At 34.2% G+C, this 11893-nt stretch overlaps 7 protein-coding genes across 7 annotated transcripts; 5 read left to right on the top strand and 2 right to left on the bottom strand. All coding sequences in view use genetic code 12, as the record gives it.

Moving 5' to 3' along the window:
• Positions 1–1191: 1191 nt before the first annotated feature.
• On the bottom strand, positions 1192–2718 carry TRY3 (Try3p; the record flags this gene model as incomplete). The annotated part of the gene is made up of 1 exon (XM_049405811.1): positions 1192–2718. The coding sequence occupies one exon, from the start codon at positions 2716–2718 to the stop codon at positions 1192–1194; it is 1527 nt and encodes a 508-aa protein (XP_049264615.1).
• A 1583-nt stretch (positions 2719–4301) lies between these two features.
• J8A68_002095 (S-adenosylmethionine-dependent methyltransferase) lies at positions 4302–5738 on the top strand (the record flags this gene model as incomplete). Its single annotated transcript, XM_049405808.1, has 1 exon — positions 4302–5738. One exon carries the CDS (start codon positions 4302–4304, stop codon positions 5736–5738), a length of 1437 nt encoding a protein of 478 aa, XP_049264614.1.
• Positions 5739–5928: 190 nt separating this feature from the next.
• On the top strand, positions 5929–6978 carry HAP5 (Hap5p; the record flags this gene model as incomplete). Its single annotated transcript, XM_049405807.1, has 1 exon — positions 5929–6978. The coding sequence occupies one exon, from the start codon at positions 5929–5931 to the stop codon at positions 6976–6978; it is 1050 nt and encodes a 349-aa protein (XP_049264613.1).
• A 498-nt stretch (positions 6979–7476) lies between these two features.
• On the top strand, positions 7477–8229 carry TFS1 (Tfs1p; the record flags this gene model as incomplete). The annotated part of the gene is made up of 1 exon (XM_049405806.1): positions 7477–8229. The coding sequence occupies one exon, from the start codon at positions 7477–7479 to the stop codon at positions 8227–8229; it is 753 nt and encodes a 250-aa protein (XP_049264612.1).
• A 72-nt stretch (positions 8230–8301) lies between these two features.
• Positions 8302–8748, bottom strand: J8A68_002092 (U4/U6-U5 snRNP complex subunit; the record flags this gene model as incomplete). Its single annotated transcript, XM_049405805.1, has 1 exon — positions 8302–8748. One exon carries the CDS (start codon positions 8746–8748, stop codon positions 8302–8304), a length of 447 nt encoding a protein of 148 aa, XP_049264611.1.
• Positions 8749–9938: 1190 nt separating this feature from the next.
• On the top strand, positions 9939–10262 carry TRX2 (Trx2p; the record flags this gene model as incomplete). Its single annotated transcript, XM_049405804.1, has 1 exon — positions 9939–10262. One exon carries the CDS (start codon positions 9939–9941, stop codon positions 10260–10262), a length of 324 nt encoding a protein of 107 aa, XP_049264610.1.
• Positions 10263–10566: 304 nt separating this feature from the next.
• URA4 (dihydroorotase) lies at positions 10567–11649 on the top strand (the record flags this gene model as incomplete). The annotated part of the gene is made up of 1 exon (XM_049405803.1): positions 10567–11649. The coding sequence occupies one exon, from the start codon at positions 10567–10569 to the stop codon at positions 11647–11649; it is 1083 nt and encodes a 360-aa protein (XP_049264609.1).
• Between the last annotated feature and the right edge of the window lie 244 nt (positions 11650–11893).

Raw genomic sequence — 11893 nt, 5'->3', positions numbered from 1 at the left:
TTTTTTTACTTTCTTTTAAACCTTTATTATCCATAACAGTGGTTTTATTACAGTTTTAATCCAAGTCCAATTATTAATGTTAAATATGTTGCAACTTAAGAAAAAGCTGGTTTTTTTAGTGAGTATGCCTATTTTAGGAGATTCTCACACGAGACTGTGTCTTCTGACATAGTTAGCCTATAAAAGGTTTTTTGAACCACTTAGAGTTATAAGTATGAATCCCTCCTTACATTGTCCAGGAGGCGCATATATTTCTATATAGATTCTTCTCGTTTTTATATAGTCTAATATATATGATTTTAAGAAAAAAAAAAATCCCTCAATATGAGCCCTGTGTGTCTGACTTTAAGGCCGCAGGTGGTATTAAGGTAGTAGATTAATCTTACCTTCTCAGAATTTGGTTTTCTTTTTGGGTTGTTGAGAAAAATTCATTTTTTATTTCTGTCAAATTTTGTAAAATTTTCAGCAAAAAACATCATTCTACAACTCCAGAATTTGGAAAATCTGTTATATTCATAAAAACAATAGAAAATCCCTTGAAAGATCCATTAAATTATATAAACAAGGTTAAGGGTATACCTGAGTATATTTCAAATATTAGATCTCAATTGCAGTATCATGGTTCTGAAACTTTCGAAGATTCCTCCGTGCCATGTCAAAATTGCAGCAATTAAAACTGAACAACCAACATGCAGCAATCATTGTAATAATGGTAAATCCTTGCGGTAGATAATTCTGGGACTATTGTGTGAGAGAAAGATTGAGAATTTCTGTTTGTTGTTGCTTTCAGTGATTTAATGTGATCCTCTTAGTTGACATGGAAAAAGTTTGTAAACTTTCAAGTTCGATTGAAGTTGTTTCAACCTTAAATAAAAGTCACTTTAGCATTAGATCTTATTCTGTATCAAACCTAGTTCAATTATGAATTGTTTGATTTTGGTGGAGATGTATGAGGAAGGAGGTATATTTGAATAAAAAATTGGTTGCGGATTCTTTATGGCTGCAAAAAAAAAAATAATAACTGCAACTGATCTTAAACACTGGCTCTCAATGTAGACTAACCTAAGTTCAGAATAGACCACAAATGCGAAGAAGACCCCGACAACCCCTGTCTTCCTCCAACAGACGCCGGGCTCACTTACAAGTTAATTCAATAAATAAATACGATTAATTAATTTTCTATTATAAACTCTACATAACTACACATTTTTCACCATGTGAATTATTCTTTAATTCATTATATCTTTCTCTATCTCTTTCTTTAAGTTTTTCTTTCACTTCTTTCGGGAAATATTTCTTCATTAATTCCATAGATTCTTCATCCAAATTAGAAGAATCAGCTTCTAATATAGCATCAGGACGTCGACAAATTGGACAATTTGTTTTATTCTGTTGTTTCAGTTTTACTAAACATCGCACACAAAATAGATGTCCACATACTAATCTGATTGGCTTATAGGCTATACTCATACAAATTGGACAGGAATAATCGTCTAGTTGGGGGATGACGTCTAATACTTGATTTTGAATTATATAACAAATAGATTGCGCTAATGAAGTTCCAGTCATGAATATATGATCATTAGATATCAATTTTGGGAATGTATGTTTTATACCTAATGAAGTTTGTTTATCAAATTTTTTAAGAATTTTTCTAAATGCTTCATTATTAATTGATTGGAATTCAAGAACTTTCCATAAATGATAATTCATTTCCACAAATTTATTAAATACTGCCACGGTTTGCTTTCGTTTTAAATGTGTTAATACTCCAGATTTCTCCACATTTTCTATAAAATGATCAAGATTCTTTTTGATTTGTTCACCATTTCGTTGCGAGGCAGGCATTGACATTTGATTATATTTGAAATACACTTCTGAATCAATATATATTCTGAAAAGTTCTCTCCATTTGTATAATTCAGCTTGATTATTTCTGGCGGAGTTGACAAATTTGGCAATTTCTTGAACTTCATTAATAATTTTAGCTTCTTCATTTTGTCGTAATCTATCAAGATTTCTTAATTCTTCATCTAGCATTCTAAAAAATTTCGAATCTGAATTTAACATAATACAAATCTCATGCTTTCTGGAAGGACGAGGCGTTTCCAAGGGTGTCAATACTTCAGAATCAATGTTTCCAATCTCTTGATCAATCAGATTTAAGGGTGGAGATCCAGGAGGAGATTTAGATCCTTCTCGACTACGAGCAACTATGCCCCCATTATCTTCAGTAAGTTCAATAATCCTATCCGTTTCTTCCTTATTCAGAAAATGTCCATCAAATATAGATTCTTTATCAATATGACTATTATCAAATAAATCTTCATCATCTAAGATTCCTTCAATTTTTTGTTTTATCTTTAAACCCATTTCAGAAATCCGAACATCACTATAATTTTCATTAGAATAATCTAATACGATTTTCAACATAGGTTTAACTCGACATTCAGGATCATCATTTGATTTCGTTAGGATATATTCTGCAATTATTGGATTGGAAGGATTGGTTTCTTTGGCAGTTAATTCAACAATGTTATCATCATGATCTTTAACTAATAATTTTAGGGTTTTTCTTTCTAATCCTAAGAAATTCAATTCATTAACTACTTTATTGATACATTTCTTTAATGCTTTATATTGAATAGCTGCTTCTACCCATTCTTCAGGCATTTGTTCTTCGGCCAAAGTACGTTCAAGAGTTTTAGCAAACTTCATTTTTGTGTGTGTTTATTTGAATATTAATTATTATTTTGGTAGTTGGCGTATTTTGATAGTTGTAGGATAATACAAATATATTGGTTTGTATTGTTTATTGCATAGTAGATTTACTTATCTATAAAACCTTCAAGTAGTTAAAGTTAGCTCTTCGAAACAGTTGACAAAACGTGGCAACAAACAATGAAAGTCAAAACAAAACATAAAATTTAAATTTTCGACAAGGCTAAAATTGAAAAATTGTCGCATCCCGTCATCTCCCCTGCAACGGTTCCAAGAAATTTCTTTAAGTTACACACCTCCTCTCGCAAGACACAGCATTTTGAGAGCTGTCTCATATAAAATAATATAGTTTCCTTTAAAGGAAACCATTCCAGTTACGATAGCATGATATATCAGTGGTGAATGAATTTAGAAAAAAGTTGCAAAATCCAGTTGACATATGTTAGATAGCTAAGAAAATTTGACATAATTCAAAAACCAAGAAAAAGTTGATTAATCTCGTAAAAAAAAAGATTAAAAATGCAACCATTCTTACTGTAGTTTTTGCACCCATTACGCAGTAATATACTTGAACCGGCTCTATGAGTTAGAATATCTAGAACTTGCCTTAAGCAAATGTATACCTTACAGGGTAACCTAATGTCTCTATACTTTGCTTCTGTGTTGACTAATTAGAGTCAATATGTATCTCCTGCGTGCGCGACCTAGTTTCTCGTGGAACCAAGAAAGCTTAGAGATTGGATGGCACGTCCTATTTGTCACCCTGACCACCCGAGCTGTACATAAAGCACAGGGACCAAGTCTCTTCATTTGCAATGCCTCTCTCTTTTTCATGAATTGAAACAGCGATTTTCAAGAGAGAGCCTTTCAGTAGAGAATTTCTCAAATAGAGGAGGGAATATTTCCTTGCATACTGAAGCTCCCCAAGACATGATCGCGCGAAGAATACCCAAAACAAGCCAGACATTCGCAGACCGAAAAAAATTAGCCCAAACTAACCGAAAAAATTTCTCTTCTTACCATTTGCAGCAATTCATCATCCCCATCCACTCCAAAACCCCAAATTCAAGCAGATCCAACGATATATAACCACCCCAGGGGCAAAAAAGAAGGATTTTCCGATACCGGGAGTCGAACCCGGGTCTGCTCGGTGAAAGCGAACCGTGCTAGCCGTTACACTATATCGGATTGGTTTCTTGATGAAAAATTTGCTGGGTTTGAGATGAGTCGGCATACGTCACTAATATGCAGGAATATAAAATATTATTCGGACCAAAGCCGTATTTATATTTACGGGGTGCAAGATGGGCCGTATCTTTCATATGACACTTGTACTGGGACCAAAGTAGTTCACATTGTAGTCAATGTCCTTAGGTATATTTTCGCTTTTGTCTGTAGGTTATTGCTTTTTTCGAGTTATGAAGGTCTTTCCTCATTGCTTTTCCCTTGTGGCTTTGTATCGCGTGCTACAACGAGAAGCAATTGACTCTCGCCTAAAAGCAAAGCAAAAAAAAGTTTTTCTCCAGATCACAAAGATTTCAGCAACTCATCATCTCTTGATATTCATCGATCACAATATAATGACAACAGAAGAATCAGTTTCTCAAAAGGTAGAAGTATTATCAATCAACGATAGTACACCCGAACTCCCCGGTCCAATCGTTCCTCATGAACGACAAATTGTCGATGGTGTGATTGCTATTTGGAGAGAAGATCCCATGACTGAATCATTAGGAGTAGGGAAATTGCATGCGATACTTAAAGAAAAGCATCCAAATTGGTCAGTTTCTGAAAAGAGAATGAAATCATTATTAAAGAAATTTGGATTATTAACAAATAGTTCTCAAGAACAATTCACTTATGCTTCTGATATTAAATCTGAAAAAACCCCCGATATTGAATTACCTCCAAAAGTTCAAATCGTCATGACTTCTAAAAGAGGGAAAGGATTATATGCTAAACATAATATATCAAAAGGTGATTTAATTTGGAGTGAGAAACCATTATTTTTCATTCCACCTTTAGCTAATATTAATTTAATGAAAACAGGAACCGCTTGTAGTTATTGTGGGAAATTATTACAACAAAGTGAAGGCGCTACAGTATTAAGAGGGTTGGATTGTAATATATGTTCAGAAATTTGGTGTAGTAAACAATGTAAACAACTAAATGGGGATTTACATGGATTATTAAAACATAACGTCTATAATCCAAATTCAAAACGATCAAAACTTATTGATGCAGAAGCATTTTTACAATTACAAGATTATTGTTTACAAGAACAATGGAATGCCCTTTATGCCATTACATTAATCTATGCAGATATGTTGATTGACAAATCTGGAGTTAAGGCAAAACAATTCAAAGCTATGGCTAGAGTATCACAAGATATTAGATATAAGGCATTAAATTCTTCAGCTGGTGCATTTGATAACTTAAGTGGAGGAGCACTTTTTGTTCAAGAACAACAAGAAGCATTATGGAAGATTGGTTATGAAAAGTTTCTTCATGTATTCCCATCTAATCCTATTGATTATAAGGAATTCTTATATATGATGGGGACCTATAATATCAACAACTTAGATTCTAATGTATTTTTGACTCAATCTCATTTAAATCATAATTGTGACCCAAATACTTCAGTTGAAACTGAATTAAATAGAACTTCAGGATTAAAAGTATTTGCAGCTAAAGATATTCGAGCAGGAGAAGAATTAACTACAACTTATGTAAACCCTAGTCATACAGTTCATCAAAGGCAAAGGGAATTAAGAGTTAATTGGGGATTCATTTGTGGTTGTCCTAAATGTAAAGATGATTTAAAACAACAGCATCGTCGTAAATCTTCTAGTTCAAGTACTCATAGTGCAACAACAGTTAGAAAAATGTTACAAGAGGTTGGAAAACAAATTGAACAAGGAGAAGAAGAAATTGAATTGGCTATACCGAGTGTAGCTGGAAACATGGAAAGAAGAAAGTCAGTTAGATTTGATGAGAAAGTTGTAGCTCATAGTTAGATATTGTATATGTAGACTTATTGTAGATTGTGTAAAGTAGTAGAAAGTGTGATTGTGAAAAATTCTGTAATGCGAAACCGGGGATGCATTTGAAGGAACACAATGAATGAAAAAAAAAATAATGAAAATTCTCGACAAGTATTTTACAATTAGTCAAAGGCTAAAGAAGACAACTCCCCAGTTAAAAGATATGCAAGGATACGACGATAATACATATGGGGATAGTGAGGAACTAACACACTATCAACAACAACCACAGCAACAGATGGATGAACAGCCCGAGGAAGAAGAAGAACAACAACAGCAACTCGGACATCCTATTGTTGATGAAGCTGAATTATTAGCAGCACAAGCAGCAGCAGAAGAGGCAGCAGCACAACAGCAACAGCAACAAGTCGATGCGTTTAATAATGTAGCACAGGGACTTACTGGGAAATATCGGGATATGATGATGCAATATTGGCAAGAAACAATTAATTCAATTGAACATGATGAACATGACTTTAAGAATCATCAATTACCATTGGCTAGAATTAAAAAAGTTATGAAAACTGATGAAGATGTTAGGATGATTAGTGCAGAAGCACCGATTTTGTTTGCAAAAGGATGCGATGTTTTTATTACTGAATTAACGATGAGAGCTTGGATTCATGCCGAAGAAAACAAGAGAAGAACCTTACAGAAGTCGGATATTGCAGCTGCATTAACTAAGAGTGATATGTTTGATTTCTTGATTGATATTGTACCTCGTGAAGAAGAGAAACCGAAAAGAGCATATGGTCAGTCCAGATCGGCAAGTTATGTCAATCAACCAACATCAACAATAGTAGGGCCCTCCTCCTCTCAAGGACCTCCACCCGTCCCAGGACAACATATTCCACAAGAGCAGCAGTCACAGCTGCAGCAACCTGGTCCACATGACGATACGACGATACATGAGCAGCCTGAAGATGTTTTGAAACCAGAAGGATCAAAACTGGATATTTTGCAGCAACAATTATTACACGAACAAATGTTACAACAACAACTTATGGACCAACAACAACAGCCGCATCAGCCACAGCAAGAAATGCAACAACAGCAACTTCCGCCACCACCTACACAGGAGCATTCACAACAACAACACCAGTCTTCACAACAGGGAATACAGGAGGGTGGACTGATTCATAATTCTATACCTCATCAAGAGAATAGAGAGAATAGTTATTCAAACTATAATGGGTATCAAGGAACGTTCTAGAAGAGTAGACGGACGGGATGTTTAATTGTAATTTTAGAGATGGTTTTGTTTTTCTAGAAAGAAGTGTTTTGTAATAATATTATGTATACATAAAAAGTATTGTAAAGTTTTGTTTGTTTTTGATTAAATGTACTTGTAGAACGAAAGAAAGAGAGAGCGAACACATACTGGCGGAATTATAAGCAAATCGGTTAGAGGGTCTTTGTGTCCCAATTACACATTCAATTTTAGCTCGGCATGGAACAAACAATTGTAAACCCGTTCTATTGTGGCTACCATTTTCGGTACCACGGCACCACGGTACCACCCACCCCTAATTGTATTAATCCGCGAAAAGCAAAAATTGCTTAACAATAAAAAAAATTAACTCCAACCACAGCCAATTGTCCCCCACCCCCCTGAAAAAATTAGCAAATCTGAAAAAGAATATAAAAGGATCAAAACCTTCGCTTCTTTTTTAAATTCCCCAATTCACTTCCTTTCTTCTTTTTCTTTCCAATGCTAACCAGAAGGTCTACACTAACGTTACTAAGAACTTCATTGACCAGTCATTCAATTCCTACAGTAAATTACACCCAGCCAATTGCCAATTCCATATTCAGACAATCTAAAATGCCTTTGGTTACAATTTCTCAATCCTTAGATGAAGCATATACCAAACATCATATTATTCCAGAAGTAATTGATAAATTTGATACTCAAGGTTTATTAACCATTGAATATAATCAACATGAACAAGTTACTTTAGGTAATGAACTTTCAGTTTCTGGAACTCAACATATTCCCAAGATTCAATTCACCCTTAACTCCCCAACCCAAGATGGAAAAATTGAATCAATTACTAATCAAGACAAATTTATCTTAGTTATGACTGATCCAGATGCACCTTCATTTCACGATAAGAAATGGTCAGAATATCTTCATTGGATAGTTGCTGATTTGAAATTAACCGATGTCGAAGCTAAAGAAGGTAATGAACCGGAAATTTCCCATACCATTGATGTTAAACAAGGTAGAGAACTTGTTCCATATATGGGACCAGGTCCACCACCAAAGACTGGGAAACATCGTTATATTTTCTTGTTGTATAAACAAGATCCTCAAGCTAATGAATTGGTTGCTCCTTCAGATAGACCAAATTGGGGCACTGGAGTTCCAGCTAGCGGAGTTAGAGATTGGATTAAGAAGAATGCACCTGCTTCGAAGTTATTGAGTGTCAATTTCTTCTATGCTAGAAACAAAGATAATTGAAGTGTATAGTTTACAATTATTATGGATTCTATGTTTATGAAATATATAAAGACAACAACTGTTTGATTTTTCTTATGCATTTTTACGTAAAGTGCTATAATCTTTCGGACTAACAACTAACCCCTTTCCCTTCTTTGCCCCTCTATAAATTGTTTCTATTATATCAATTAATTCTTGTTTATCATAAATCATAAAATTCAATTTATTATTATTCCCGGTACCAAAATCACACATCATATGTTTATTCCGATAAAAAAACATTAATGTATAAGGTTCTGTCGGATCTTGATCTAGTTCATACATTTGATTAAAATCTGGCACTTTATCTAAATTGCATAAATAAATTACGCCAAAATTTTTAATTCGTTCTGAAATTGAAAATAAAATCTCATCAATTATCATACAATCAGGTTGTTCTTCTCGACCAAATCGTATAATCACTAATCTGTCATCTTCGGATAAGATGGCTTGATCGACATGCCATCCGGTGTTTAAATGTGGAAGAAATACGGAACCCATCGGACAATCATCAGAGAAGAAGATGAATTTGTTTAAGCCGTGAAGCAAAATTTTCCGTTCTGAAATATTAGGTCGGGGTCCAACGGGCCCCGCTCTGAAATTTTCGGGTCGGTGGTACCAACTAGTACGAGACTTTTTTTGCAGCACAGGACAAGGAACTGAATATATATTACCAAATCAAATCATCCATCTAAAGAGAGAGTTAAAGGTGTACATGAGACTAATTCTTACAAGAAACGAGGGAACAAAAAGAATCAGTGGTTTATACCAAAACCTCTTATTTACGATAGAAAATCATTTCGCGGTACCTTTTCGTAAGAGCAAGATGAACCACACTTGAGCTTTTCCTTCGTTTAAAAAACGCTACCATGTGCACGAGCAGCGGCAACAATTACTCAAATGCACATGGAAGCGCTAATATCTTATTGTATTATTGGACAACTGGATACTAGACCTACAATATCCTCCTATATAATAGTATACAGCTAACCAATGTAATTGTAATTCACTAGCTAACTAGTTCCGTAATCCCAATTCCAGCTAATGGGGAAATACTCTCCTCTCCCTAACAGCACGTCGCTAAAGAGTACCCCGCTAGAACTAAAATTAGCTATAGTCCCCGTACCAGCTTGCCAGTTCAAGCTGAGAAGAATTAAGTCCATCACGGGAACCGAGGGACTTAAAGAAAGCCACAACATGCATAACTCAGAATTCAACCTTAAAGTTTTGCACACAGCAGTTACGTCATTCATAGTTCGTAGTTTTTACCTGCCCCAAACGACAAAAATTTGCCACTATTCTATTATGAATTTCAGTAGGCAAAATTCTCTCAGGTGTTTGACAAACTGAGAAGTGCTGTATGTCTATCGTTTAAGACAACAGGTTCGCATGGCTTGTCCGAGAAGTGTAACTACACTTCCACTTTCCGCTAATTGCCACTTCATCATCAATTGAAATTTGTATCGTAAAGATCTATCTGCAACCCATTGGAAAAAAAAAATCACCCATCCCCATACTCCACCCCTTAAAAAAAATCCCCCCATTTCAATTCCCCTGATTATCTGTATTTCTTTCATGACTTGTTAAAGTTTATTTAAATGATTCCATTTTTATATGACTTTTGATTTCGTATAGATACCAATCACTTATTTGCCACTTCTCTTATTATAACTAACCATCAGATAGCAAATATGTTACAATTAAAATCTAAGAAAGAATTCTTTAATGTTCTTGAGCAAGCAGAAGATGATAGTAGTATGATTGTTGTTGATTTTTTTGATAAATGTGGTCATTGTAAAGAAATGAATCATCAATTAGATGAATTTCAGTATCAATATAGAAAGAGAAATGTTAAATTCTTTAAAGTTAATATTGATGAAGATGATCAATTAGCAAGTGATTATATTATAACGTCTATACCAACTACCCTATTCTTTAAAGACGGTAAATTGGTTAATAAAGTTGTTGGTGCAAGACCTGATCAAGTCAGAAATATACTTGAAACTGAAGATTGAAGGAAAAATTACCCTTTAGAGTGGTCCCCTTTTGTCATGTGAGTTTTAATAGTATGATTGTGTGTAGGTATGTAGTATAGGATATTGTTTAGCTGGTCTACAAAGTATTAATTAAATGTATGGAAATTCTTTACACAAAAGACATAACCAATCAAATGATAAGGTCACTCCATTTACTAACAAAAATCTGGGGAGTTTTTGCTCATTGAAAATTTTTTTTCTTAGTTCTTCCATCTTACATCTCTCTTTTCAGTTATTCGCTAGACTTAACTTCTTATAGAACATCATACAAACGTACGCCAAAATGAGTGAAATCGACTTGGGAATCACTGCTGACATGCACGTCCATCTTCGTGATGGTTCGATGTCAAAATTAATAACTCCAACTGTTAGACAAGGTGGAATTGCCATTTGTTATGTCATGCCAAATTTAGTACCACCAATTACTACAAAACAACAGGTTGTTGATTATAAACATCAATTAGAAAAATTATCACCTAAAACAACTTATTTGATGTCATTTTATCTTTCAAAAGAATTAACTCCTGAACTAATTGAAGAATGTGCGAAAGAAGGTTTAATCCATGGTATTAAATGTTATCCTGCTGGTGTTACAACTAATTCAAAATATGGTGTCGATCCAAATGATTTCACGTCATTTTATCCATTATTTGAAGTCATGCAAAAACATAAACTTATTTTAAATATTCATGGAGAAAAACCATCAACTGAAAAAGAAAATGATATTAATGTCATAAATGCAGAACCAAGATTCTTACCGGCTTTAAAGAAATTACATCAAGATTTCCCAAAATTAAAAATCGTCTTGGAACATTGTACTACTAAATCTGCAGTTGATTTAGTTAGAGAAATTAATTCAAATCACAAATCAGGAGATGAAATCTACGTTGGAGCTACTATTACTGTTCATCATATGTATTTGATTATTGATAATTGGGCCGGAAATCCAATTAATTTCTGTAAACCAGTGGCAAAATTCCAAGAAGATAGAGATGCTCTTGTAGATGCAGCAACTAGTGGAGAACCATGGTTCTTTTTTGGATCAGATTCTGCCCCTCATCCAATCGAAACTAAACAAAGACATGTCGGTGTATGTGCTGGTGTATATACCCAAAGTCATGCTATTGCTTATGTTGCCGAAATCTTTGATAAAGTTGGCAAATTGGATAATTTGAAGAAATTTGTAAGTGAACATGGTATTAGTTTCTATGGATTAGGTGATGATGTTTTGGCTAAACATAAGGGAGAATCTACTTGGTTAGTTGAACGTGAAAATAAAGTACCTGAAGTATTTGCCAATTCAGATGTATCTGTTGTACCATTTAAAGCTGGCGATGTATTAAAATATGCCGTTGAATGGAGATAGGATGATCCTTTGTAGACACTTGTCAGTAATTAATTAACTATATTTATTGTAAAAGGAGCTTACGCTAAAAACGTCGCAATGTAGCCCTCTCCAAAGTACGTAATTTATCGATAAATTTGTTGCGGCCTTCAAGTCTTACCTAAGGGCAGCTAAAAAATAAATATGAACCAAACACCATGTTCTCGAAGGGGGAGTGCCCTGCATACCCTGTATTTGATTATTTCGATAAATAAATTACAAGCCT

This window comes from Hemisphaericaspora subhashii (genome assembly GCF_019202705.1).
Source record: "Hemisphaericaspora subhashii strain CBS 10753 chromosome Unknown scaffold193, whole genome shotgun sequence".
Taxonomy (NCBI): Eukaryota; Fungi; Ascomycota; class Pichiomycetes; order Serinales; family Debaryomycetaceae; genus Hemisphaericaspora; species Hemisphaericaspora subhashii.
This window is presented reverse-complemented; position numbering and strand designations above follow the sequence as displayed.